This window comes from Zosterops lateralis, assembly GCF_965231275.1.
Source record: "Zosterops lateralis genome assembly, chromosome: 1".
NCBI classification, from domain to species: domain Eukaryota; kingdom Metazoa; phylum Chordata; class Aves; order Passeriformes; family Zosteropidae; genus Zosterops; species Zosterops lateralis.
Window position 1 is genome coordinate 46,761,571 of NC_139762.1, and position 26,438 is coordinate 46,788,008.

A 26,438-nucleotide genomic window follows, 5' to 3' on the forward strand; every position below is an offset into this window, starting at 1 on the left:
AAGTACTCCTGTGCTTCCAATAATTTAACTTAATTTAGCTTATTTGAAAACACTAGATTTGCCTGGGGCTTTGGGGTTTTTTTTAAGACAAATTGTCTTAAAAAATTGTCTTAAAAATTTTTTCTTTTTGAAAAGAGCTTGTTTCCTCTTGCTTAGGAATAAAGGACAACAGCTAGAGACTAACTAATGGCTGCTATTAGCATGTATTCATTGTTCTCAGATCTTCATTAGAAAAGTAAGAAAGTAAATCTATACTAAAAATGTAGACTACCAAAAAAATCTCTGATTCAATATTGTTTCTGTTAACTTTTTCTATATTAATCCTGGTGCCCAAAATGTAATTTCTCATGAGTGGGTTTTTAAAAACATGTTGGCATTTAGCTGAAACTGCCTCTGATGTATACTACTTCGTTGGTGAAAAAGGTGTAGACAGAATTCTGCAGAAAACATTACATTTTTTAACCTCTAATTCTACCTGAAGTGCAACTTGCTGGTTTCTCAGTGAATGGAACTTTGCTGTTCCCATAAATTCTTCCTTTCCTAAGATGGAAAGAGTTCTCAGTAACTTTGCTGGTTTGCATTCTTGGGAGTTTTCTCTTATCATGTAAGATTTTTATTTATACCTGTTCCTAATTTTCTCCTATTTATAAAAGGCTGTAGTAAATGAAGATACACAAGGAAATGTGAACCAGCTGCAAGCTGAGGTCAAGAAGTTGAAGGAGCAGCTTGCTCAGCTTACTTCAGTGCCATCTGTATGCAGTACTTCTGTATCACAAGGTAAGAGTTGGAGGTCAGGGAGAACTTGCTACTTCTGTAGTGCAGAAGGCTGGGGGCCTTCATTAAGTTTCTGAACAATTAATATTTTTGTAGGGACTGACTTACAGGGGTTGCATTTTCCTTATTATGGATCCTTATTTCCTGTACTTGTACCTTCCAGAAATTGTTGATGTGGTTTTATTTTCTTCCTCATAAGTTTGGGTACTGGACTATGGTTTTATTATATGATACCTAGATATTCTTCTACTTCTTAAGAGATATGCTGTCTAATCCTTTAAGTAACCAAAAGTTTGCATGTGATTCCTTGCACACTTGAGTCAGAGGGAAGGCACAGTGTTGTATTCTTTTTAAGCTCAGAACTGGATTTCTTCCCCCTCTTCCCTTTTTTGCACCCTCTAGAAAAACCTAAGAGGGATGCTTACTTTCAACAGATGTTTGATTTCAATGTAAGGTGGAAATAGAGCTTTTAGGTAATCTGCCATAAGCTTCTCACTAGGCCATTTTATCTGCAATACAAATCTCAGCAGAGCTTCCCAGTATGTATGTTTCTCACTGAAATGTGCTACTTGATAATGTTTGATTGCAAGGTTGTAAACTTTGTCTTGTAACTGTTACTGTTTTCATGAGTCAGCTCTTTCCTGACCTTGCCAAGAAATAGAAGATACAGCAGGAGAAGACTTCTGTTATGACAGAAGTTAGAAAGCCTGGTCTAATATAAAGCATCTGGGGCTGAGTTTTCCTAAGGAAAAAGTACTTCTCTGTTAGCATATGTGTTTAACCAGTACAAACAAGTCAGAGATGAGGCAGGGCACTGAATCATGGTTCATAAATACATGAATATTGACAGAGGGCTCAATGATAGAGTTAGACCCATGATAGAGTTCTGAGGGAAAACAAGTAATGATGCTTAAACACTTAAAAAGGAGTTTTGAGAAGAACCTAATATATGAGAGCTCTGTTTGTTCTGTGCAGTTAAATTATGTTTGTAATACTTAATCACAGAAATATAAAATTTGCTTTCCAGGTACTTCAGAAACATGATGGCATTTTAAAATATATTAAATCATGATAATGTAGTTATCATGCACCTAATCACTATGGTGATTAGTATTCCATAAATAAGTAGACTTGTCTGTATTAGAATATTCAGAAACACTATTTTAAATTAATTTCTAAGTGGATTATTAAACCCTCTTTAATCCCTTGTGTGGACACCTTCCTTCCAGATTAAGCCACTAATTGTCCACATAATTCAAGCTTATTTTCCTAAATTTCCTTCTCATAAACCAGTCAGTCCACTTTTAATATGTACAAACTGTACTAATAATGGCTTAGTGTTATCAAATTAATTTCAGAGGGATTTTGCATTTTATAGATATACTTAGCTGAACAGACTGATTCTTTTACTTTAATAAAAGTTCATTGCAAGGCTGTTTAATGCTTGAACAACTTTGTTAATTATACAATTATGTAAATTAGCTCTGTTCTTTATCAGCACTTGCAGGTGACTAGGAATTAATGTCTAAACAGTGTGCTCTGGGTTTGGCACATGATCTTTGTGGAAGAATTACACTGTTTAAAGGAATTTATTTGAATTTACTTTACACAATCGTCATGTTATATATGGCTATGTGGTATTTTAATAAATGTGGCATTTGTTTCTTTGACATCCCATACAGATGCTGTTGAAAAAGGGAAGAACAACATAAATTACATGAACAACTTTCTTGAAGCAATGTTATTCTGGGAGAAATCAGAAGGTGAAAAGAAGGTAAGAAAGCACTGATATTTCTAAGTGCATTCAGTATACTTTCTGGTGAGAGACCAGTGAGGATACTGAAGCTGATTCTTAATGATTTTCCTTGGTTTTGAATAAAAAGACTCTGTCCAAAGATAATAAGGTTAGCAACAACGGAATTTAGTCAAATGACATTTAAGACAACATCTGTAGTGCTTAAGGACAATGGTTTAGTGGTGGACTTGGCAGTGATGGATTAATGGTTGGATTTGATGGTCCTAAAAGTCTTTTCCATCCAAAATAATTCAGTGTTTCTATTCTGTCTTTCAAATTCTGACAAGCCATTGAATAGCTATGAGAGTATATTTAATTTTAAGGAGTGGAGTGGCTTACTGGGGTTTTCTCATTTAAAAAAAAATGAACAGAACAAGCTTTTGTTTTACTTAATTTTGAGTGTTTTAATCAACTGTGTTTTTTGAAGCAAACGTCCCAGACATTCTCATTTTATTGTTCTTTGGTCATGACATAGTTCTGAAACAGCCAAAACGTGTTTTTATTTTTCTAAAGAAAATTAACTGAAACAGGCACTCTAGTGATGTGCATCTGAGGAGCTAAACAGAATACTTACTCTGCTAGATCATATTGGAGTTTCTAAGTACAATTTTTGCAACATGTTGTGTAATTTGGGTTCTTGGTATGAACTCTCTACCAATCTGCTGCAAATGACAGTCTCTGTATTCACAAAATTACTATTAACTGAGATTTTGCATGATCTGTCTACCTGTGCATATGTATAAGATGTGCACCTAAAAAATTCACTAATCTGTATATGTACTTCCTAAGAATTTATTAGAAAAAGTGGCGCAGCTAGAAGAATTGTGTGCCAAGAAGGAAAAATTTGTTCAGTCCAATAAAATGATAGTTAAATTCCGAGAAGACCACATTGTTCGCTTGGAGAGATTACATAAAGAAGCTGGTGGAATTTTATTGCCAAAAGAGCAAGATGATCTACTCAATGACTTGAGGGAGGAAGTGCAGATACTCAGGGAACAGGTAAAGTCTTTGGTTTTTCTTTTCTGGAACAATTTTTTCTGTGAGACAGCTCATGTGTTGTAGTGCTGCGGAGGGTGAACAGGCTTCTTAGGAAAGTCAGGCAGAAAAGCAGAGGATGGATGGTGGGTTCCTTTATAGAAGAATCTCAAAAGCATGTGGTTTCCCTATAGAAGAGACAATGGCTGGGTTTAGAGCTTGAGTTTGCATAAGAGGAGAGTTTAGTAAGGGTGATGTCATGTGGGAGCTTGCCACAGGCCACCTGATCTGGGTTATCAGAGGACCAAGTTTCTTTTCAGCAAGTCAAGAAGTCTCCAAATCACAAATCCTCATTCCTCATTCATATGGCAGACTTCAAGCTCTGTGACATCAGTTGAAAGGGAAAGACAGCAAGATGCCAATAATGCAGTGGGTTTTTGAAGGATAATAAACGTGCCAGATGGACATATAAAGGATGATGGGGTCCTGGAGCTGTCTGAAGAACAGCTTTGGGTTATTCAGGTGTCTGGCAGGTGTGGTATCATTTGTGAGGTAGTTTTGAAGAGCAATGAAACCCAAGAGAGAAGGCAAATTCTTGAAAAACAATTTGCTCCAAGCACAAGTAGGGAAAAGGAGTAGTGTACACTACTCTTGGCGGAGTAGTGTAAATCTGTAGCTCGTAATTGAGCTTCAAAGGAAAGGGAGGAGGAGAAGAAATGAAGTTTAGGACAGTCCTTGATTCACTACAGAAACATTACTATGGCTTGCAAGGATAGCATTAAGAAAGCCAATGATAAAACAGAAAAGGGTATTGAGAGCAGCAAGAACAGCATCCTGCTGCTTTATTACCAGTAAAAGAGTAAACACATAAGATGTAAACTGGCTGTCTTAAGAGTAGATTCCAAGGCAGTAAGAAAATTAACCAAAGAAAAATTGAGTAGTTTTAACCACTGTGGGGAACACCTTTTTTCCTTTTCTGCTACAGTTTAATCCTTATTAAAGGTAGTAGAGTAGCAGCTAGATAGCTATAGCATTGTCTGGAAAAGAAAAACTGTTGAATAAAATATTGATTACCACAGATGGAACAACACCCACGAATTGCAAAGTACGCCATGGAGAACCATAATCTCAGAGAGGAGAATAAAAAGCTTCGTTCTTTACAGTCAGTTAAAAAGGCCCAAGAAATTGATGCTCAGACCATTGCAGAGCTAGAAAAGGCTTTTTTGGAAGCTTCAGCCACAGAGAAAAGTACTGGAGGTAAAAATAAGCTAATGTTTTCCAGCTAAATATGCTTACTGTGTTACTGCTGTGTGCAGCATAGTGTTGAAAATGCCTGTCTTGATGTACTTTTGCCTTCCTCAAAGTGGTACCTGAAGAATGATAAAACAATTTTACTTGTATTCATGTTGGCCTTCAAGCAATAGGGAATTTTGATTTGCATCTTGTGAAACTCACCTTGTAGTCCTTAGTTATCATGAAGACGCCAGTTATATTTTTTCTGATTTTCATGTGGACTGTTGCCACTACCTATTTTTGTCAATCTCAATTGCTGCTGTGCTATTTAAAAGCCCACAAAATGCTTTCATTTTAGTAAAACTTCAGGTATTTGAGCTGCTGTGTGATTTCAGAGGGTCTGTGTTTGTTCTTTAGGTCACCGCTTATATTCCACCACCATGGCAGTGGAAGGCAACTCGCTGGCATCTGTGGAAAGGCTGAAAGCTCGTCTGCTGCAGACCCAGGCTGAACTGGCAACTTCAAAGCAAGAATATGAAGAATTTAAAGAGCTAACCAAGTGAGACAAAACAGTATTGAAATATCTGTAATCAAATGGTTTTAAGTAATTATTCATATCAATTTTTGAAAGACTAAGATTCTGATTATGCCAACTAGGCTTGTTCTTTGCATGTAAGAAAGGGCCAGGTTAAGAATAATGGCATGGACACACAGGGGATGTTCCTGTTGAACCTGGTTATTCACAAACTAGGGAGCAACCATCATTAAATCTGAAGGTACATCTACACTGCTGCAGGTTTCTTTGTCTTTTCCAAAGCCACTCTTGATAGTAAGATGCAGAAAAAATGCTTCACACCATGCAGGAGATGGACATACCCTTTAATTCTGGTAGCCACCTGCTTAACAGCACTGGGAGAGTTTGGCTTAGTTTCCATGTAGAGCAAATGTTTTTCAGTAACTGAAATATTTCAGGTGGAGGCACTGACAGGAAGTAGGAGTTGATGGGGTAGGGAAGAATGAGAGGGAATAGTTGGGGATTTGTTTTTGTGCAACAGTAGTTTTTAATATAATCACTTAAAGTCTGCAAGTTTGAATCACCGTAAATGCAGCACCCCAGAAAAACTCCGTCTGACCTGTTGGTTAATTTTTTATCTCAATTTCAAAGATTTTTATGAAGGCAATAAAACTGTTATCTTGAGTAGGAACATCCATGGACAGCAGGGAGAGGGAACTCTGCAGACCTTAGATACTCTTGAGAGAACATGTGGTTTTATTGCAAGGGTCGTGGGTAAAAAGGGCCTGGCCTTCAGCCACCAGCCTCGCCTGAAGGGGAGTCCCAAAGGGAGAGAGGGGGAGAGAGAGAGAGAGAGAGAGAAAGAGAGAGAGAGGGTAAGAAGTAAGAGAAGTGGGCCAGGTAAGAGAGGTAAGAGCTAAGAGAGTCAGAGGCAAGAGAGCCTTGTTACAATACATTATATCTCCTTTTGTGTTGAATATTTTTATTTACAGTGAGATACAACCGGCACGAGATACAAAACCTACAAACTTTGCATGCAGCCTATGAGAACTACTATATTACCATATCATCCTATATTCTAAACTCTAAAGACTACTTTTCTTATCTACCTTTTCCTGGATACCTTAGTTGGGCTACACCATTGGATCTCTTGGTGTACCTTTGTTATCATTCCACCCATCTTCTAGCTAATTACTGTCTTCCTGCCTGCCATGATCACATCTCAATGCTGGCTTTCATTTCTATTTCACTCACAGGTTTTATATTTTTAGTATTTCTTGCCAGGCAATCATATTTGTAAGCTTTTCCTGTATCATCTTTCCCAACAATCTTGAGACTTGTTATGGGAACAAAGGTTTAATTCAAATCAGAACAAAAACATGGTGTCAGTAGTACATTTATATCCGTTTGCTTTGGCATCTAAAAATGAGGTAAGAGTCTACTCTGCCCTTATTAATGTAGTAAAGAATTTACTGTCATTGTTCTCCTGGAGGGCAGCACAAGATAATGGGAATGGCCTCACTAATGCCTTCAGTGTTCATATGCATGTGAATAATACATGACTTCACTTGATTAACCCAATTTCTGAAAAATTCAGATCTTGTAAGTGCAGATACAAGAAAAATAGCATTTCCAGAAAATGTAATGCAAACCTGGAAGGCAAAAGAGACCTGATTTTTTTTTTTTTCATTTATTTTAATTGTACCTAACAATGTTGCTTTCTGCCGATTTCAGTGAAATTAGAGTATAATTCTAAAAGCATCAGGCACAAATTTGCCTCCCTACTTGTATTTTTTCAAAGTCGCTTTTAATATCCTTTTTGCCCATTGAGGCAATTGTACAAATCTGTATTTTATTGCTAGATTTCTGTCTAGAAAATCCTATGAACTTTATAAATAATAGTATTTTGTTCTACTGAGGATATCAATTCAGCAGTCCACCAATTGTTCCACATCATTGATTGCAGTAGTCTATTTATATTTTGATATATTGATTACTTGATTTTTCTGCCCATTAAATATATTTCTATTTTGTGTATTCCATGTTTTGTGAATGTCTTGCTTTTTGGTAGTATGTATGTATTTTATTATCAATTACCAACATTTTCTTAGTGGAGTGCAGTCAAATGGAAATGTGTTTTTCAGCCTCTGGAGTCACTAAGTTTCACTAAATTTAAACTTGTTTCCATTTTCGGAGTAACTGAAACTTTACATACAAGTGTAACTATATGCTGTAACTGAATAAAAGTAGAGTAAAATAGCAATTTCACAAAAACATGTGCTAATTATTCTGCTGTCCAATTGCAGTCAGAACTAAAGGTCTACTCTGTTCCCTAAGTTTTGCTGCAGATGCCAAGAGTGTGAGGGAAAATGACTGCATTAAACTGCCAAGAGATGAAATAGCATGTTTCCATTTGTCTGTAGACTTTGACCCTACCATTATGACAGTAATGGCAACTATCACAGTAACAGCATGTAGCTCTGCAAAATACCTAGTGAAAATTATTTCTAAATTTCTGCTCAACTGTTGGATTTCAGTTAAAGTACTCTTAGAGGGCAAAATAATCTTAACATAGCAGCACTTAAAAAAAAAAAAAGGTCTTTAAAGGATTTTCTTTAATCCTTGCAAGCTCCAGTTCAGACTTCTCATATAACTGGATAACATTTTTAAAGCTTAAAACCATATTGGTATGGGTGATATCACTTTCTCATAAAAGGAGCTGCAGAGGTCTCAGCTTATTTCTTACCATGTAATGGATTTTTTTTTCTGACATGTTTAGTTATCCATCTGCTTGCTTCATTATGCAGGCACAAATAAGCTGCTTAGCTTTTTAATTTTTTATACGTTATTTTTACTTTTTAATACAGCAGTGGTGGCTTTCTTCTCAAAATAATGCATTTCAGTGTTTGGGTAAAAGTTCAGCTGCCGTTTGCTCATTGGCAATACTGCAGCATATCCTTACTGATAGGAAGGCATACTTGTGGAGTAGTTTTGACAATAGCAAAATACTTCCTAAACAGGAAAAAACAGATGGAACTGGAATCAGAGCTTCAATCCCTTCAGAAAGCAAACCAGCACCTTGAGAACATTCTGGAGGCAACCAAAGCACACAAGCGCCGAGAAGTCTCTCAGCTACATAAGCTACATAGAGAAAGCCTTAAGGTATGAGAATAAGTTTATTTTAGGCCACACATACTTACTCCTCAGTTGTACAAGAGTACAGACTGTCATTTGTGTGATCCCTTAGCCTAACTAGTTTTCTGGAATGTTCTCCATAAGTGATAAACCAAATAGGCTACTTTTCTGTTCTGGAGTATTAACTGAATGACTGCTGCGGTCATCAGATGACAAATCTGAAGAAGTAATAGTAGTTCAGAACTAGCCACTTTAAGCATTTTATGTCATTATTCTGCTTATAAAGAAATACAATACCAGACAAAGTTTTAATTTCATTTTACAGTTAAAATAAAGACTGCTTTGTAATCTTTGTAACAGATCATAACCACTCCAACTAAAGCTTACCAGCTGAGGTCTCGCCTTGTGCCGCGAATAAGCCCAGATTATAATTTTGAAGATTTTCAGCTTTCTGAAGAGATGATGGATGACATTCTAAAAGAGCCAATTCCTCCACAGATGAGTGAACAAGCATGTGAAGCCATTGCTGAGGAGCTCAAAGTAGCACAGGTGAAGGTTCCGAATGAAAAGTGAAGTTTATGTGCAACTTTATTATAAACCAGGCTTTGCCATGGGTACTTCCCCTGCACCAAGTGCATTTTAATTTGCATGGGAAACTGAAGTCCCTCATTAATACTTAACACTAAACAGTTCTCTATACATTGTACTTAAAAGAGGATTTACAAAAACAAAATGCTGAAAGTGATTTGAGGGTTGAATGTCATAAGTAGTTTATTGCAGGATGTTTATAATTTTTTCTATTTAAACCTGGTAACTTGTCTTTGAGGAGTCCACTTTTTAACTTGACAGCTACATTTGGAACAACAGAAGCTTAACATATAATACTGCATTATTTGAAGAAACCTGCCAAATAATGCTTGTCCACCATTATACATTGTCTTGTATCTTTTCTAGTGGGCAGGAAAGGTCTTTTGTCACATAGAAGAGCACTATAAATTTATCTGAACTACTGTCTAGAAGCTGAAACTAACTTCAGGGCCTCTTTGATGCTTACTGTAGTGCAGAGATCCTGTAAGGAGTTTAACTAGTATATGTTTTGAGTAGCTTCTTTTTAAAGCTTATTTTTCCAAGATAAACATGTGTCTGAAAACAAAGTGTTTGTTGGATTCAGTCCTTGTATTTACTGGATTTGCTTGTGTTTTGTCAGTTGAGTTAGAAATAGGAGAAATCATCTACTTAAGATACTGGTTTATTTTTGAGTGTTCTGTTTTCTGTTGGTTCAGGTCACAAAAATAGAAATTTGTTGACTTTTTAATATGCACAGACTGCCACACAGCGTGTGAAAAAAAGTGCAAGATTGGTGCTCTAATTTTGAGTGTCTGTTATGTCACAGGAGCAACTGAGCATAATGCAGACAAAGCTGGATGAAGAGGAAAGCAAGAATATAAAACTCCAGCAGCATATTAATAAACTGGAGCATCACTCTGCACAAATACAGGAGGTGAGAGAACAATGTAATATAGGTCTCATGTAACTGTCATACAGTTTGACAAATTTACATGGCATCATAACTCAGGGCTGTGCAGGAAGACAAGGACTTAAAATCATGGAATAATTTGTTTTGGCTTAAAGGTCATCTAATCCAACCCCCGTGGAGTTGGAGTGAGCAGAGGAGGTTCATTTAACATAATACTGCAGTTTTGAGTTTGGTTTTGTTGTTTTAAAACTTGTGAATCTGAGTCTGCTTGAGCTTAAATATAGGGGTTTATTTCACTGTTGGTTGGGTTTGGCCAACTTAATGATTTCTGGAAAACAACTGTAGTAACAAAGAAATTTTAAACTTTAGATTGCTGAAAATACTTGTGTCAGTAGGAACTACCTATTAAATATTTGCAAGTCTTGTGATATCTATGATATCAGCTCCTAAGCTGTCGATTCCTTTTAAAGGAACTTTTTAGATAAGGTAATGTCTTCAGTTATATAAATTATTTTTTCCTTGGTCTTTGAGGAATTTCAGAGTCACCAAATACTGAATTTAAAGAAAAATGTATTTATAAACAGTTGATGAAATTATTTAGTACATCATTACATTATTGTTGCAGTGTATGACTTACCCACTCCTACATTTCCTTCTATTTAAAAAACTTTACTTTTCTTTTCAAGCTTCTTTCATCTGAAAGGAATGACTGGAGTAAAGAGCGCCAGGAGCTCCATGAACAGATAAAATCACTTGAAAAGCATCTGCAAGAAAGTCAAAACAAGACTGATAGTAAGTCTTTGTAATACTAAAATTTCATTATAAGTTTTGAGGAGTCTTACTGTTTTAAATCAACAATATCATGTGCTGAGTAACTATTTGGGTTGTTAGACATACTGCTTTGATTTTCTTTTTTTTTAACAAAGAAAGCAATTTTTAATATTTGCAGATCATCTTTGCCTAGTCTTGCACAGTATACAATATTCAAAATGGTTCTGTCTTTATTTTAAATGTGAAGATATTTAAAGTATTTAAAATGACAATATTAAATAAAAATTAAAACCTCTGTTGTCTACGGAAATTACAGTGATATTGTCTGGAATGTTTTTGATTCACCTTTACTCCTTAAAGTTAGTGTTTCATTGACCTTTACCGTTCACAAAGCCTTTTTGTGTGTGACTTTTGAGATTAATTCCACTGAAAATGTTCAGAGGTTTGTGAGACTTTCCCAGCAGGTTCTGTAGCACTGTGTGTCCTATATCTAGCACAGTTTTCAAAATAATGTGTAAATTATTTTGGATTTTTTTGACAGTATTAAAAAGTGAAGTCCATGACTTGCGCATTGTCCTGCAGTCGGCAGACAAGGAGCTGTCCGCTGTAAAATTGGAATATAATGCCTTTAGGGAAAAGCAAGAGAAAGAAGTAAGTCAGCTTTCTGGTAGACATATGGATGTACAGTTCCAGCTGGACAGTGTCAGGTATGTTGGCAGTTTGGTACAATGCTTTGTCATCCCTTCTGGGTGCATCCAGTGGTTTAGTCATCCTCTCCTGTATATGAACTTACACTTTATATGTTTTCTTTAGAGTTGTTTTGTGTTTGTCCTTTGCTTGTTTGTTTGTTTGGGTTTGATTGGGGGTTTTTTGCTCAGCTCTTTCATGCCTATTTCAGGCAATATGGTGGAATTATTAAAAAGAAAACAAAATGTTCCTGCCTTAATTTAGCTTTCCTATATCATTTTCTCATTAAATAGGATATATCTATAAACCTAAGTTAAGTGAACAGTTTGTCAGTTTGGTCACATGAAGCAGGTGACATAATGATGCTGTTTTAAAAATACAAGCAAAAGGAAATCATTAAAAAGTAACTGAAGTTTGAGCATCAAAGCCAGAAAAGCTCATAGCCTTCTATGATAATTGCCATTATTAACAGATGATAATCAGTATGGGTTTAAATTACTAATGTAATTTAGTTATATTAGATTTTGTTGCTGGTTTGTTTAGTTGTGCTTTGGTTCTATGTTTTGGGTTTGACTTTTGTTCCTGGAAAACTTAACTGCACTTTGCATTATAGCAGGTCATGTCTTAGCTGAAGTAATTTTGAGTGAGACATTGTAAGACCAGGAACCCGGAACTGAAATTAAATGCTGTGGTTGTATTGGTGTGTTCTATGCTTGCAGAAATGCTGTTTGGAGAGTATTCTTTCTCTCTGTATATTATTTGAATATTTTAAAATACAGTTGATTGGAGTATTTTTATAAGGACACAAACCCTTACTAGATTATTTGGTCTGTGTTTTTTTATGAAGGCTAGAACACGAAAAGATTCTTGAAGAAAAGGCAAGCCTGCAGGATGACTACGACAATTTGCAGGAGGTAGCCAAGTTTGAGACAGACCAGCTGAAGCAACAACTTGAGGACAGGAAGCAAGAAGCAGAAGCAATGAAAACTGAGCTTTGTGTAAGACACTCAAGGATTTTAAAGGACTTGATTATACAGAATCCAGATTGCTTAATTCCAATTATTGTATCACTGATAACATTCCTCAGTAGTAATAGGTTTCTTGGTGATTTCATTTGGAAGATGTACCCAAATTTTTTTTTTCAAACTTAGTGCAAGATTTTTGCAACCACAGGCTATCAGAAATATCCAACAGCATCATGAATAGTAAGTTTTTAGGCTGAAGAAATTGCTCTGGAAATGCTGAGGGAGATGGGTTAATTAGTAAAGGAATAAGAAGCTTCTTTGGACAAGAATCCTGACATTGAAATGCTTTTATCTCAGGGCTAGCCAAGACTACCCTAATTATTCTATCTTTACAAAGCAGTTTCTTAAAAATTTTCATAGTGGATGTGATCTTGTTAAAATGATCTATGGCTTGTGGTGGATCACTGTCCTGCAGTTTAGTTGATGCTGTCCTTGAAAGCCTGTCAGACTGCAGTGACTGCAAAACAGCAGCAAGGTTGCTCAAGGGCTTTTGCAAATAATTTTGCCTGCATTTCTGCAGGGTACACAGTGCCTGCTTGGCAAGTTAGATATAAGTTTTCCTTATTAGTGTTTAAGAGAATACTGACAGATTGACTATTATTGGTTTAAATTCTGTATATTTCAATATTTTGAACAAATATAGAATTTTAAAATGCCCTTAAATCAATTTATAATTGAAAACTCTAATTTTTCCCTTTTCAGCCTTAGATATTGAGGAACATCGTAGCTATATGAAATTATTATTAATGTCAGGTGAAAAGATGCAATTATCTGACATAAAAAGGGTTTACTTTTGAACTTCTTCAAGACAAACTAAAGAGCTTCCAGTTTCCAATTAAGGTTTTGTGGGGTGGTTGGGTTTTTTCAGTCACCTTAAGGATTTGTTTAGATTTTTATTTTGTTTTAGATTGCTCTAGAAACCTTACATTCTAACTTCTTATAGCAAACATATATTTTGATATTCTAGAACCTTTTGCAGCTTCTGAAAACAGAAAAAGAACATAATGAAAAACTAACATTACAATTACAAGAAGACAAAGAAAACAATTCAAAGTAAGTTTTAATTAGCAGTGGGGTTTATTTTCATCTGACCTCATTGGTGCTGTATGTTGTATTCAGATGGAGATCCCATTTGTAGAGGTGTTTTTCTCCAGATGGTTTTTTTATTCAAATCAGAACAGCAATCAATTTTCATTTAAAGGAATTTCATTGTATAGTTTTTCATGTCAAAGATAAAATTCTGCCACTGATAGCAGTGTAAGGCTAGTAACTAAAGTATTAGTCTTTTGTATAGCACTGAGAATGTGATAACTGAGGAACTCTTAAAAAATTAAGTGCAAATAGAATAAACTAATACCACTGTGTTCTTGTTAAAGTTCTGTTACATTTCTAGTGAGAAATATAATCAAAACATGTTTTTATTCACCAGGGAACTCTTGAAAGTACTTGAAAAAGCACAAGTGGAGAAACCATTTTCAGAAATGGTGACACAGTGTGAGCAGCAGGTACAACAGCAGATTTGAATATGTAAATTATGTGTTCATGGCTTTTCTTGGGCATTAATAACAATTTTATTGGTGTACTGACTGTTAGGTTGATTAACAGCAAAATAAATGTAGAGTGCTCAGGCTACATACTGTTTTGTTAAGCCACTGGTTAAGTTTTTTAGGTAAGGTTAACAGCTTTGGGTTTGGGTTTTTTTCATAACTTGGTGCTTTATAAAACACACCAAAGGTAGTGAAGACTCTCCTTCACAAATATTATTTCCTCTAGGAAGCAAAACTGAGGACATTGGAACAGGAGCTGGCTGCTGCTGAAGAGACTATTGCTTCTTTGAAGAAGACGAATGATACAGATAAGGTTTGGGCTTATTTCTGTTACTGATACACTGTCTTGTGGTTAACTATGTTCTGTAGTAGAGATGAAAGACCAAAGCCTTCCTGTACTGCTTAGTAATTTTGTGCTTTTAGGCAATCCTGGCTATATAGCCAGGTAAAATAAATCCTAACTTTTCCCAGCACAGAGTTTGCAGAGAGGTAGGAAACTGGTATGCAGAGAAAAGACAAGCTGACTGAAGGTTAAACAAAAAAAAAAAAAAATTGAAGGTAAAATTGTCTACTGGACAAAACATTCAATGCCTAAACAATGCATAGTTCCCCAGATGATTAATAGATCCTTCCAGTCAGGGCTCTGTTATAATGGGCAGATGGAAAAGGTAAGGATGTAACTGTGTGTCACATTATTAATAAAATCAAAGCACCTCTTTATGTAAAGACTTGCAGTATGAAAGCTTAAATAGCCTGAGTTCTCCTAGTGCAAGCATATGTGCTGTCTGTAAAACAGGCATAAGAAATCACATGGTGCATTTACTACCTGACGTGATGCAATGGTAAGTATTGCTTTTTCCATCATAAACCCAAAAATCTGACATGCATGAGGTTAGAATCACCTGGTGTTGTCAGTGCAGTGGTGTTTCTTCAATGTGCCCTTTTCTATTACAAACAAATGTACCCTTAAATTATAGTAGTTCTGTTTTCCTGTTAGTAACCCATTACAGCCTAAGACTAAATCAGCAGGCCAGTCTTCTCTTCTAATGAACACTGCAGGTTATTTAGTTCTTAGTTTATGTGCCTAGAACAAAAGCCAGCAATTTAGCAACAAATTTTCTGTTTATTCTTCGCATGTGCCATTTGATGACTCATTTTCACCTGATTGATTGAAGTTTGGAATTGCCAAATCATATACCAAAAAAAGTCCAGTAATACATAATATGGATTTTATATGGATTTTATCAGGATTAATTTTTTTTTATGTTGCAGGAAGTTGTAACTGACTTGATGAGACAGATCCAGGAGCTGAGGTCTTCAATTAATCATAAAACTGAGTCCATAGATGGGCTGACAAGAGAGCTCGAGGATATAAATGTATGTTCTGTCATTTTGAAGGACACGGTATTGTTCTTTAGAAATGGGAGGCTATGACATGTCTTATCACGGGTCTCAAATAGTATAATTTGCTGTAGTGTTTTAGAAGGAAACTTCTTTGTTTTGACATGTTGAAATCTTCTGAACATTTTATGCCTAAGGCTGTCTCAAAAACTGAACCCTCTCCACCTGGTGGGTAAAAAGGGTCTCTGAAGGGACCTATTCACATCCTGTAAACTCCACTCAGCTGACAGTCACATTTAGATTTTCTCAGAAATTGGCAATTTAAGATCTCAACAATTGAAGCTGAACTGTTAATTCATTTTTGATGGAATGAATTTTTGTTGCTGGTATTACTATATTCTACATCTGGAAACAAGTATAAAGAACTAAAACCGTGTATTTGAATAACTATGAATAAATATGATGCTTCTGCTTTATTAGAATAGGTCTGGTTTAAAAACTGATGGAGCAACCAACAGAATGCTTTACATAATATGTGTCAACTATGAATTCAAAAGGTTCTATAGAAAAATGTTGATGTTGATTTCTAAATATGGCTATCTCTTTAATAATGGTTTTAGTGGGTAATATGTATTGTGGTGGCTAATTCACATTAACCTTTTTGTATCATTCTGACAACTAATCTCTACAAACAGTTTGTATAATTTAGCAAGTAAAATATATCATTCTGGTTTTAGTCATTGACACTAATTTTTAAATGTAGTTGTCTTCTTAAGATTTGTGATGTACATTTATTTGTCTTCTGTTTGCCAGCTTTACCTTTATGTTTTTCTAAAATATTTTAAATTTAATTGAATGCTTTTTGTAGCACAAGTATAATATTGTTCTGGCTGCAAAAGAAGAAAGCAAGAGAATCATAGAAGATCAGGAAAAAAAGATTGAAGAACTGAAAGAAGCCTTGGAAGGAAGAGAAATAGCTGATAACATTGAGGTAAAAAACCTTAATGTTGGTGTATTATGATTATTTGTTCAACGACACCAATTGGATGTGGTTTTGCTTAAAATGTTCATGTAAAACTTAACCTCATTTTAGTTCAAACTATAGCTAGTTAAGCTGTTCTTAAAAGAATTTTCCATGAGATACCTGACAAATTCTGTTAAATTATCATGTTACTTGACATAAATATTTTATAAGCTACTTCATAAAAGCCTATGCTAAGAGCCTGGTTTAATTTTGTTAAGGCCACTAAGGAATCATCAGCTGAATTTAATGGCAGCTTTAGATGATGTAGCTGAGAAATTAAAATAGGTAGAAGAATATATTATGTTCTGCAATGTCTCTTCCCCCACTGTACTATATTCAGCAGTATCTTTTCTTTACTCATAATTTTAACTAAAAGCTCCACCTGCTGGAAACAGATCTAGGGCACACATTTGATTCAAATGGTGTTTTGCTTTTTAATATTGTATCGTTCTTTAATTCTGCCTTTTCTCTTACTGCTGTCACCATTATTGTTTGGAACATGTCCATCAGTCAAAACACTAGCACCTCCTTACATTTAATTTCTACAAGATCATCTGTGATTAGGTTTGCTAGTCCAATCATATAGCACCAATGAAGTATTCCAGGGAGGTGTGTGTTTCTCAAAGGACATTAAACATAATGGAAATGTGTTTTAAAGTAAACAGACTGTTAATAATCATATCTAAAAGTGACATTCTGAAACCCAAAGCTGAGTTGTCTGGCAAATGGATCACTTTGGGATTTTCAGCTTTTTTTAACCTAAGTGCCAGTTCCTGTTTCAATGTTATCCTTGGGTATATCTGGCTCCTGATAAAATTATACTGTTTCTCCTTTACTTTATACTTCAGTTACTAATTTCTTCATGTTTTCCTAACTGGACAAGAACAGGTGACATTTAAAATACTAAATGAAGTTTCTTCTTACGTTTTAACACATCTGCTTTAGGTATGATGCCCCATCAGATAGGGTGGGAGTATAGATCCTAGAATAAATCCAAAGGTATCTGTGGAATATCAGAGCAATAAAAAAGCTGTAATCACTTCAGTGTGGATTAAAATCCTTACTTTTTTTTTTCTGGTTTCTTATTTAGAGAACTGTGTATCTTTTTAAATACATATTATATTTTAAAATAGTGAGTAATTCCAAAGATCTTGTGCTAGAATCTTAATTGTCACTACACTGAGGAAAAGTTCTCATTTTTGTTCTGCAGCCAAAACCAAGGATATGAAAACATGCTAAAAATAAATTTATAGATGAATTCTTGCTACAATTCATGATGAAAAACTAGAAGGAAAAGGGAGATGCTTGTAGCTGTTATCAATCTTGGCACCATTGACAAAACATCTTGAAACAACTGACTTAGAGCAATAACTTTAACATTTCTTTTTTTACTCATCCAACGACTTAAAATAGAGGGACCTTCTGTGTGAAGAGTTGCGTCATACTGCTGACCAGCTGATAAGTCTGACAGAGGCCTCTAAGAAACACGATGCACTGCTCCAGTGTGCACAGGAAGACATAGCAAAGAAAGAAGCTGTAATCCAGGAACTCAGGGAACAGGTAAAGCTAAGAAATTTTCACAGTTAGCTCATTGAGAGAGAACTGTGGTCAATTGTAGCTTCTGAAAAAGGTTTTGCTTGTCATTTTAGAGTATCTGGTACATAGTACTCTTGGTGAAGAGAAATGCTCTTTCTTGTAAAAGGAAAGTAGTAGCTCAAAAACTTCTGAACATGAATTAGATAACTTTGTTTTGGAAATGTTGTCTAGAGATCACAAAAATGTTTGCTCTGATAGCAGACTAAAATTATCAGTACCTATAAGAGGAAAGCAGCCTCGGGTTATCAGCAGTGTAACCTAGGGGATTACTTTTTCAACACTTATCTACAAACAATATCATTATGCAATAGAGATAACTGGTGAGCTCTATAAATTATGCAGTGGTTCAGAGCTGCCGCAGCCTAAATAGATATGTAAAACCTTTGTTCAAATTTTAGCTACAGTTGTCACAACTATCATACTGCTAAGTAATATATTTGTGTTGGCAAAGACTCTAATAAGTTATTTTTTGAAAGAGGAGTTATTTTGTTAAGTTAGCATATCCTGTTGGGGAAACTGATCAAATCTATACTATACTATCACTAAAATCTTTGTATGAAATAATGTTTTGACCGGTAATGTTTGTTAACCAAGTTCATAATAGTTTTTTTTCTCCTGTCTTAGCATGCCCTTTGAAAGGCAGATTGTGTTACCAAGGCAAGAAAATCAAATACTTACAAGAACAAAATTCAGATGAACAATAAAGTAATAAGATGTATAGGTGCTTTCAAAAATGCTTGTTGCATACAACTATTGAAAGTTTATCAGTGATTAACTAAATATAGAAGAGTGAAGTCTTTGTTAATCTAAAATAACTTGTGGTGTACTTAAGCTTGCTCAAAATAGAGATCTGAGTGCTATTTTGTTTCCTATTTTGTGTGTATTACGAGCTACTTTAATTCTTACTGTTTCTAATAGTTGGACAAAATGACAGAGGAACTGGAGAATAGGAAGAATGAATATGAACTGAAAATGAAGCAAATAGATTGCTTTGTGGACTCATCTTCAGTAACATTTCCTCAGGTATACCATTTGAGAGAAACATTTTCACATAGTTTGTAATTATTGATGATTTGTCTGCCAGGAACTTTATTAATTTATGTCTCCAATGAAGTATTAAAACATGTAATCTATAGGTAGGGAAAACAGTCCTTTACTAATAGTTGGTGTGGTTTGGTTTTTTTGATTTGCCAGTGTCCAAAAACACCTCCTAACTTTGATGTGAATTTGGCCAAGCTTTTGGAAACTCATGAGCAAGAAATAGCTGATCGAAGGGCCTCAGCAATAAACCTGGAGCACCTTGTGCATGAACTGAATGAAGAACGAAGAGCAAAAAATGATGAAATTCTAAGGCTGAAGGTACTGTGAGTTAATCTCTGCTGGCAATTTGTAAGGTCAAAATGAGACAGACTGCAGAGTTGAGTTTTTTTAATGAGCTCTGCTTAGTGATATGTCCATTAAAGCAGGAAGGCAGTTTTTGGTTTTCCTTTTACCTGGGCTGGGAACAAGTGGTGACAACTTGCATGCGATGTCTGTAAATCTCATTTTCCCAAGGACTGTGCTGTTTTGTGTTCATGAATGTCAAATGGTAGCATCATTTTTGCTGCTGAAATAGTTCTCAATATTTGCTGCTGAAACTATTCTCAACAAAGTTTCTAATGCAACTATAGATGGAAGGGTGATGCAGATATTTTCCAGAGAACCATGCTTGTTTTCTGACAAATAATTTTTGTCTTCTATTTTACTCAAAAACATGTTCAACTGGAAATGAAAACAGGAATTGCAATTTGGTCTTCAGATAAAATGTTTCAAATTTCACTTGCTTAGGAACAATTAAATGAGTTGGAGAACTTGCGTCTGGAGATGCAGGTATTGGTGGAGAACAACAGGAGTTTACAGAGCCTTGTAGAAGCTCAGAGACCAAGCAAGAACAGGTAAAGTAAAATAAAAAAATGAAAGATCTCTCTTGAAATAATAAAGTTTACAGGTTTTATGTGAAATACAGTCTTACATTGTTTGCCTATTTAGAGATTGACTCAAACTTTTCTATGAAGATTATTTACTGACTTGTGAACTTTATAGCCCTTTAAATCACAAGTTCTTAAATGCAACAAAGTTTTATACAGGGAATGGAAACAGAATGTAAAATCATTATATGCATAGTAATTCCCGGATATTACATATTGCCAGGTCACTTGTGTAGTTATGGATCCAGTAGATAAGGAATGTCCAAATGAATGCAATGCAAGTTTCAATATAGACATAAGTTAAATTTTAAAGCCTCCAATATACAATTAACCTTTGGTCTATTCAAACCACAATTCCTACCAACTAAAAAGAGCAAGGAATTCTTAGCACATATTCAAATTATGTCCCAAAGTCCCAAAACAGGAATCCAGCAAGTGAGGAACATAAAAGTAATGCTTTTTGTGTGGATGAATTTGGTCTGGAAAACCTACATAAACTGTGAAAAACAAAGCCACAGATTCCTGTGTTCCATGGCATTGTAACCATTGTTGTTTGTCTGTGATTTCCAGTTCAATTCACAACACAATCTCAAATATCTGTTGCAAATTAAGCAGAAAGCCTTAGAAACAGCATCATTGTTCAGCAACCTACCTGATTTGTTCACAAGATTTTAAGTTACTGAAAATAATGGGTTTATTGTAATTTGATACAATTATAAAACTCTTAACCAATTAAGTTTTTCCCATATGGCACACTACAAGGATGAAGTTGGTTTGTGAGTTAATTGTATGTGTTTTCTTATTTCCATCCAATGTCATGTTGATTAAAAACTAACAAAATAAAAATAGTGAGTAGTGAAATAAAAATCAGTGAAGTCTTTTACCTTCTTAACTTGGCAGAACCACTGAGCAGTGATCTTGTAGGAAGTCTTTCTGCAGTCTCTATACACATGAACACTGTGAACTAATAAAGTATGTCCCTCCATCCCAAAGCTGCTCTTGTGGTTTAACCCCAGCCAACAGCCAAGCCCCACACAGCCACTCACTCTCTCCCAGTGGGGGGAGAATCAGGAGAGCAAAATCTAGAAAACTTGTGGGTTGAGATAAAGACAATTTAATAGGGAAAGCAAAAGTCCTGCGCACACACAAACAAAGCAAAACAAGGGATTAATTCACTGCTTCCCATGGACAGGCAGCTGTTCAGCCATCTCCAGGAGAGCAGGGCCCCATCACACAATGGTGACTTGGGAAGACAAACACCATCACTCCAAACATCCCTTCTTCCTCCTTTTCCCCCCTAATTTATTATAAACTGAGCATGATGCCATGGTCTGGAATATCCCTTTGGTCAGCTGCGGTCACCCATCCTGGCTGTGCCTCCTCCCAACCTCCCATTCACCTCCAACTTCTCAGCCAGTGTGGCAGTATGGAAAGCAGAAAAGGCCTTGACTCTGTACAAGCTCTGCTCAGCAACAACAAAAATGTTTCTACATCATCAACCCTGTGTTCAGCACAAATCCAAAATGCAGCCCTGTAATGGCTGCTGTAAAGATGATTAATTCTACTCCAGCCAAAACTAGCACAGCTGTCTAACAAATGGTTGCATATTTAGTAAATGTGTAATTGTTTCCTTAAAACATTAATTTCTCTATACTCTGATGAAAGAAAATGTGTTTAGAAGTTTAAACCCTTCCAGAGTTGTTTCATTATGTTCAGTGTTTTGAGTATGAACATGTATGAAAACAACTGCATGCATTTACTGGTTTAATCTGGATAACAACTGTTTTTACAACTGGTTTCCTCTGTTTGTGAGAAACTTTTTTTCTCATTCTTGAATTTCCTAGTGATCAGAAACATCCTGACGTTCAGTACCTTAAAGAGAAAGAGGAAGAGATTGCTGAAGAGCGACTTGCCAAGGTATATTATCCTTCTCATGGCAGTTGCTGTTGACCTGCTGTGAAGTATTAATGTGGGGGTTTTTTGTTGGTTTGGTTTGATTTTTTTTGTTTTCATGGCAGCAAAACAAACATCAATTTCTACTGAAATTTAGCAGGCACAGCCTGATACTTAGCTCTTAGGATTTCTATCTTGGCCTAACACCAGTGAACTGGGTGTCAGATTGCACAATTAGCAAAAACAGATTCAGATTGCCAAATCTTTCCAACTTCCCCAGAGTTGGAAAGTGAAGATTGTGTCACTTTCTAAGGTCAGGGCTCTGTCAAAGGGAAGTTAATGTCACAGGAGAAGTTTCCATGGATGTCCCAGACAGAAGAGCCCCCTGTTAGAGCTCTGCCATGTGTGAGTGGGCAGAGACATTGCTGTGGGTCAGCTGTGCTGGCATGAAATGAAAAATAAGTGCCTACAGCAAAGAGATGAACTTAAAGTGAATATTAGAGATGTGAACTACCAGGTAGTAGGATGATCTGGAATGAGATATGTAGTATCAATTAACCGACATATTTTTAAACATATATATATATGTGTGTATATTAAACATTAAGACTGCATCTAATATTTTTGAACTTTTACAGAATAAGGCAGTGGAAGAAATGCTGAAAATCAAAACAGAGTAAGTCTAACTATTGTTCCTTGAACTGGAGACTAGTTAGAAACTAACTAATTAGTAACAGAAAAAAAAGATGTATTTAAGCAATAGAAGCCCAAGATCTGAAATGACAAAAGACATAATTTGGAAGTGTTTACACTTCTGCAAGATATCTTGAGTTCTTACTCTTTCTCATCAGTAGGTGGTAGTAGCACCTATTACTACATAGCATTATGACAGGACAATATTTAATGGGTAGAACCTTAAAAACTTAAATTGAAAAGGATGTTTTTAATTGCTTAAAGTTATTTATATGCAGTGAATTGTAATTGCATTCCTTTTCAAATTAAATTGAAATACTGTTCATTTATTTATTACTATTATACATGTTTTATATTTTTAAACATAATGTAATTATTTGGATTTTATGCTATTTAAGTTCCTGTGGTTCAGCTTGAAAAACAAAAAAAAAATTATTATTAGAAGATTTCTAAATTGTGTTTGCACTATTGGGCAGGTAGTCCTCAAAATTCAAGTGTTTCATACCTTGGATGGATAATAGCAAAGAAAGAAAATACTGAATCAGTAGATTAAAATTAGTTTGAAAATGTTTGTCCTGCTGTTCTTTTCCTAATCTGCATTGCTTCAGGATTTATTGTGGCTTAATCTCCTAATATGTGAGTTATTTACATTTGATGAAATGCTTTCTATGTAAGTAACTTCATTTAAGGAGGAACATAATTCTTACGCACACAGTCATTTCAAAAGGAAACTTACTTAAATTTTCCAGAAACCTTGGTTTGAAAATTAGGGATTATATTGCTATTTGATGCACTGATTTTGCATTCCTGTCTGGTCTCCAAAACATACTTTATACCAGTGCTACAATGTGTCATACAAGCAACTAATGGACAAAGAGGGAAAACATTTTCTCATCAAGAAAATATCTTGACAAATGCAGCAAATGAATACTGTTCACAGATCAGGTCTTAAACACCACACTTTAGTAAAACAAAACTGATGACAAAAATTTATTGTATGCAATATCTGAATTGATCTCCAAAATTATTCAAGCTCATAGAAACAGTAGACAGGCATAGTTTAATATTCTGTGACCTCATATGCTGAAAATGTTTTAATTATATCCAAAGTGGTACTCATTCTGTTACCAGGCCAACCAAACAGGCTCAGACCATCTGAACTGCTCAGAGATGTTTTTGGGCAATGAGGCTGTTGAAGGAAAAGCCTCAGACAAACAAGCATTTTAGAGGAAACCTGAAGAGCAGCTGAGTTTAGCTGGAAATTTTACATTCCTTAGGTGAATTAATTCAAAGCGTTCTTGTAGGTGAAGCTTCTGTTTTCAATCATGAGTGGAGTTGTATATCCTGGATTGCAAACAGCACAGTTCCCAAAGAGAAGAACAGCTCAAAAACAGTGCCTAGTTGATAGTATAAAACACAAGAACTGTGAAGCAGAATGAAATTTTTCTTTTCTTTAGCACTAAATTCTAAGGCAAATAAAATATCTCAAAATAATGCTTTTAAAGGAGCCTCCTTCCATGTCCAAGACTGACTTAGTAATGCAGTTGTATGACTGTTATGTTTGTTTTTAATGTTTTATGATTCTTTTATATTGACAGACTAGAAGAGACCAAAAATATCCTCAGAATCCAAGAGAAGGCCTGTCGTGAAATGACTCTGGAGATGGAACGAACAAGGACTTTGGAGCTCAAAGCATTTAATGAGAAAGAAGAAATTAGATCAAAACTGGAGGAAGCATATGAAGAAAGAGACAGGATTGAAAAGGTTACATATACATAATTTTTTGGTCATCTTTACAGGAGAATCTTATTTAGCAGAGATACAGCTGTTTTGTTTTGCAGTTTAGTTGTATTTGTGATGTTCTCTGCACTGGTGAAAGTCTGGATACAGAAATCACTTAGTAGTACAAATCATATGGTGCTCTTTTTTTGCACTTTAGAGTGATCTAACATAGCATCTAAGGAGACATAAGACAAATATGTATTTCCTGAATGAACCAACTCTTGCATCATATGTTACAACAAACTTAAATGTTAGTATGTTAATAGCTCTAAGGAGCTATTACTTCTGAAAAGAGAAGGAGAGGCTACTGCTAAGAGGTACATAATGTATTTGTTATTACAGGAAATAGAATTGCTGAAGAAGCAAGTTGACTCGCTTGCTGAGGAGAATGGGAAATTACTTGGTCATCAAAACCTAAACCAGAAAATTCAGTATCTTGTGAAACTGAAGAAAGATAATGCTAAACTTACAGAGGTAAGTTGCAGTGTAGATTACAGATGAAGTAATGGCCTGAGGTAAGAAAGAGCTAAGCTTTGAGAATGAAAACTAAAATTCCTGCTCTTCTGTTGGAGAGGAATAGAACAGAGATACCTTTGATTTTATGCAGCTGAGTACATCATGGCTAATGTGTCTCCTCACAGGCCCAGACAAGGATCTCCATTTTATTTCCTCAAGTATATAGTATATAAAACACTTTAACAACTCTAGATATTGCTTGTGTAAATTTTTTTTTTAAAGTGAGGATGATTTCCTTAATATACCCATGGTTTTTTTTCTCTGTTTTACAGGAGGCTGAAAAACTACGAGTTGAAAACGCTTTTTTGAAAGAATCAAAAAAATGTGACATTTGTAGGCATTATGATCAGCTGCAATGACTCAAATAAAACTGCAGAGCCATATTTTTAAAGTGTACAGAATAAGCAAAAGTCAGTTGTCAACTCTGACTTTTGTTGTGGTTCTGGAATAATCAAATTATTTTACTTTGCAGATTTTTTTTGCTGGTAATAACACTAAGTGAAGATTGTTATTCCAGCTCTGTGGGCAGCTTTCAATGACATTTTAACACCTTTTTGTAATTTTTCAATTTAAAAAAATAATTTTGTATAGTTGCTGGGTAGATACTTCCTTGAAAATTCTGTACCTTGCCCAGGAAAAGCTTTCTCACTGGGAACACACCTGGATTTTTGTCTCCTTTTGTGCTTTTATTCAGGTTCCTACCTTTTCTGAAATGATACATTTTCCATCAGAGCCAAAATTCAAAAAGCACAATTTCTTTGTGTTAATTTCTTTAGTTCAACATAGGATGATTTCCTGGGTTGCTTAAAAATAATTTTCATATTGAACTTTGTTCAATAAAACATAAATGTGAATTTAGTTACAGGATTGTAAATAGTACTATAAATACTTTTTTGTTTCTGTTCTTTCTTTATTTGCAAATAAAATGCTTTTCAAACCTTTTTTTCTGTTAGTGTAGACTTAGAGTTCAATATTAGCACTGTAGGAAATTCTCAGTATTTTACAACCATTTTCTTATCAAAGAAGTGAAAAATGTTAGGAAAGAAGATGTGAAAATATGCAGAACATTTTAGGAGTACAACGTAAATTCATTTAATCGCACTTAAATATTTCTTGCAAATAACTGAAATGTTTTTTTACTGGAACAAAAAAATGTTGATTTCTACAGCAGTATCAAACTGGGGAGGGGTTTACTGGCACTAATCCTATCATTCTGTGTTCTGGTTAATTCATAGAACACTGGTTTTGACCACAAGCGCTGGGGCAAAAGGAAATAAAAAGGAAAGATGTGTCTGGTAAAGGGCAGGATGTACCTAATTACTTTCTACACTACTTGACCGAGGGAAAGAAGCATTTCTACCACTGTATCTATGAATTTTAAGTTGTAGATTTGTTCCCACTTGAGATTTGAAGCACAGAAATGAAAAGCTGACCTGAACAGGAAGAGGTGTTGGGGTATGAGTCGCGGTGGGAACTAGCACGGACCAAGAGGGATTCATCAAAGATGCTTTAATTAACGACTGCCATGTTCTAGGTTTACAACTCTTCCTTTCCTGTCTGTTTCTGTACTATTACCCTTTTCCTGTGTTGTATGCGGCCCCGGCGGGCGCTGTGCCAGTGTGTCAATAAAGCCTTTGTCCCCAAGCGCTGCCCGCCCGCGCCGTTCCCTGGCTGGCCGGGCCCGCCCGCGCGC

The 26,438-nt window shown here is 35.4% G+C and overlaps 1 protein-coding gene across 1 annotated transcript in view; it reads left to right on the forward strand.

Annotated features, from left to right (window-relative positions):
* Positions 1 to 25,519, forward strand: part of KIF15 (kinesin family member 15) — a 35,661-nt gene extending 10,142 nt beyond the window's left edge. Inside the window, exons 11-35 of the mRNA XM_083866842.1 lie at positions 654 to 777; positions 2,457 to 2,548; positions 3,359 to 3,568; positions 4,624 to 4,801; positions 5,195 to 5,336; positions 8,312 to 8,453; positions 8,787 to 8,975; positions 9,820 to 9,927; positions 10,590 to 10,695; positions 11,216 to 11,381; positions 12,209 to 12,359; positions 13,354 to 13,439; positions 13,816 to 13,891; positions 14,160 to 14,246; positions 15,206 to 15,310; positions 16,143 to 16,265; positions 17,712 to 17,858; positions 18,813 to 18,917; positions 19,089 to 19,253; positions 19,722 to 19,828; positions 21,706 to 21,778; positions 22,393 to 22,430; positions 24,046 to 24,211; positions 24,572 to 24,703; positions 25,018 to 25,519. Coding sequence (XP_083722968.1) covers positions 654 to 777; positions 2,457 to 2,548; positions 3,359 to 3,568; positions 4,624 to 4,801; positions 5,195 to 5,336; positions 8,312 to 8,453; positions 8,787 to 8,975; positions 9,820 to 9,927; positions 10,590 to 10,695; positions 11,216 to 11,381; positions 12,209 to 12,359; positions 13,354 to 13,439; positions 13,816 to 13,891; positions 14,160 to 14,246; positions 15,206 to 15,310; positions 16,143 to 16,265; positions 17,712 to 17,858; positions 18,813 to 18,917; positions 19,089 to 19,253; positions 19,722 to 19,828; positions 21,706 to 21,778; positions 22,393 to 22,430; positions 24,046 to 24,211; positions 24,572 to 24,703; positions 25,018 to 25,104 — 3,105 coding nt within the window. The 3' untranslated portion in view covers positions 25,105 to 25,519. The remainder of the gene's footprint in view (positions 1 to 653; positions 778 to 2,456; positions 2,549 to 3,358; positions 3,569 to 4,623; positions 4,802 to 5,194; positions 5,337 to 8,311; positions 8,454 to 8,786; positions 8,976 to 9,819; positions 9,928 to 10,589; positions 10,696 to 11,215; positions 11,382 to 12,208; positions 12,360 to 13,353; positions 13,440 to 13,815; positions 13,892 to 14,159; positions 14,247 to 15,205; positions 15,311 to 16,142; positions 16,266 to 17,711; positions 17,859 to 18,812; positions 18,918 to 19,088; positions 19,254 to 19,721; positions 19,829 to 21,705; positions 21,779 to 22,392; positions 22,431 to 24,045; positions 24,212 to 24,571; positions 24,704 to 25,017) is intronic.
* Positions 25,520 to 26,438: the final 919 nt, after the last annotated feature.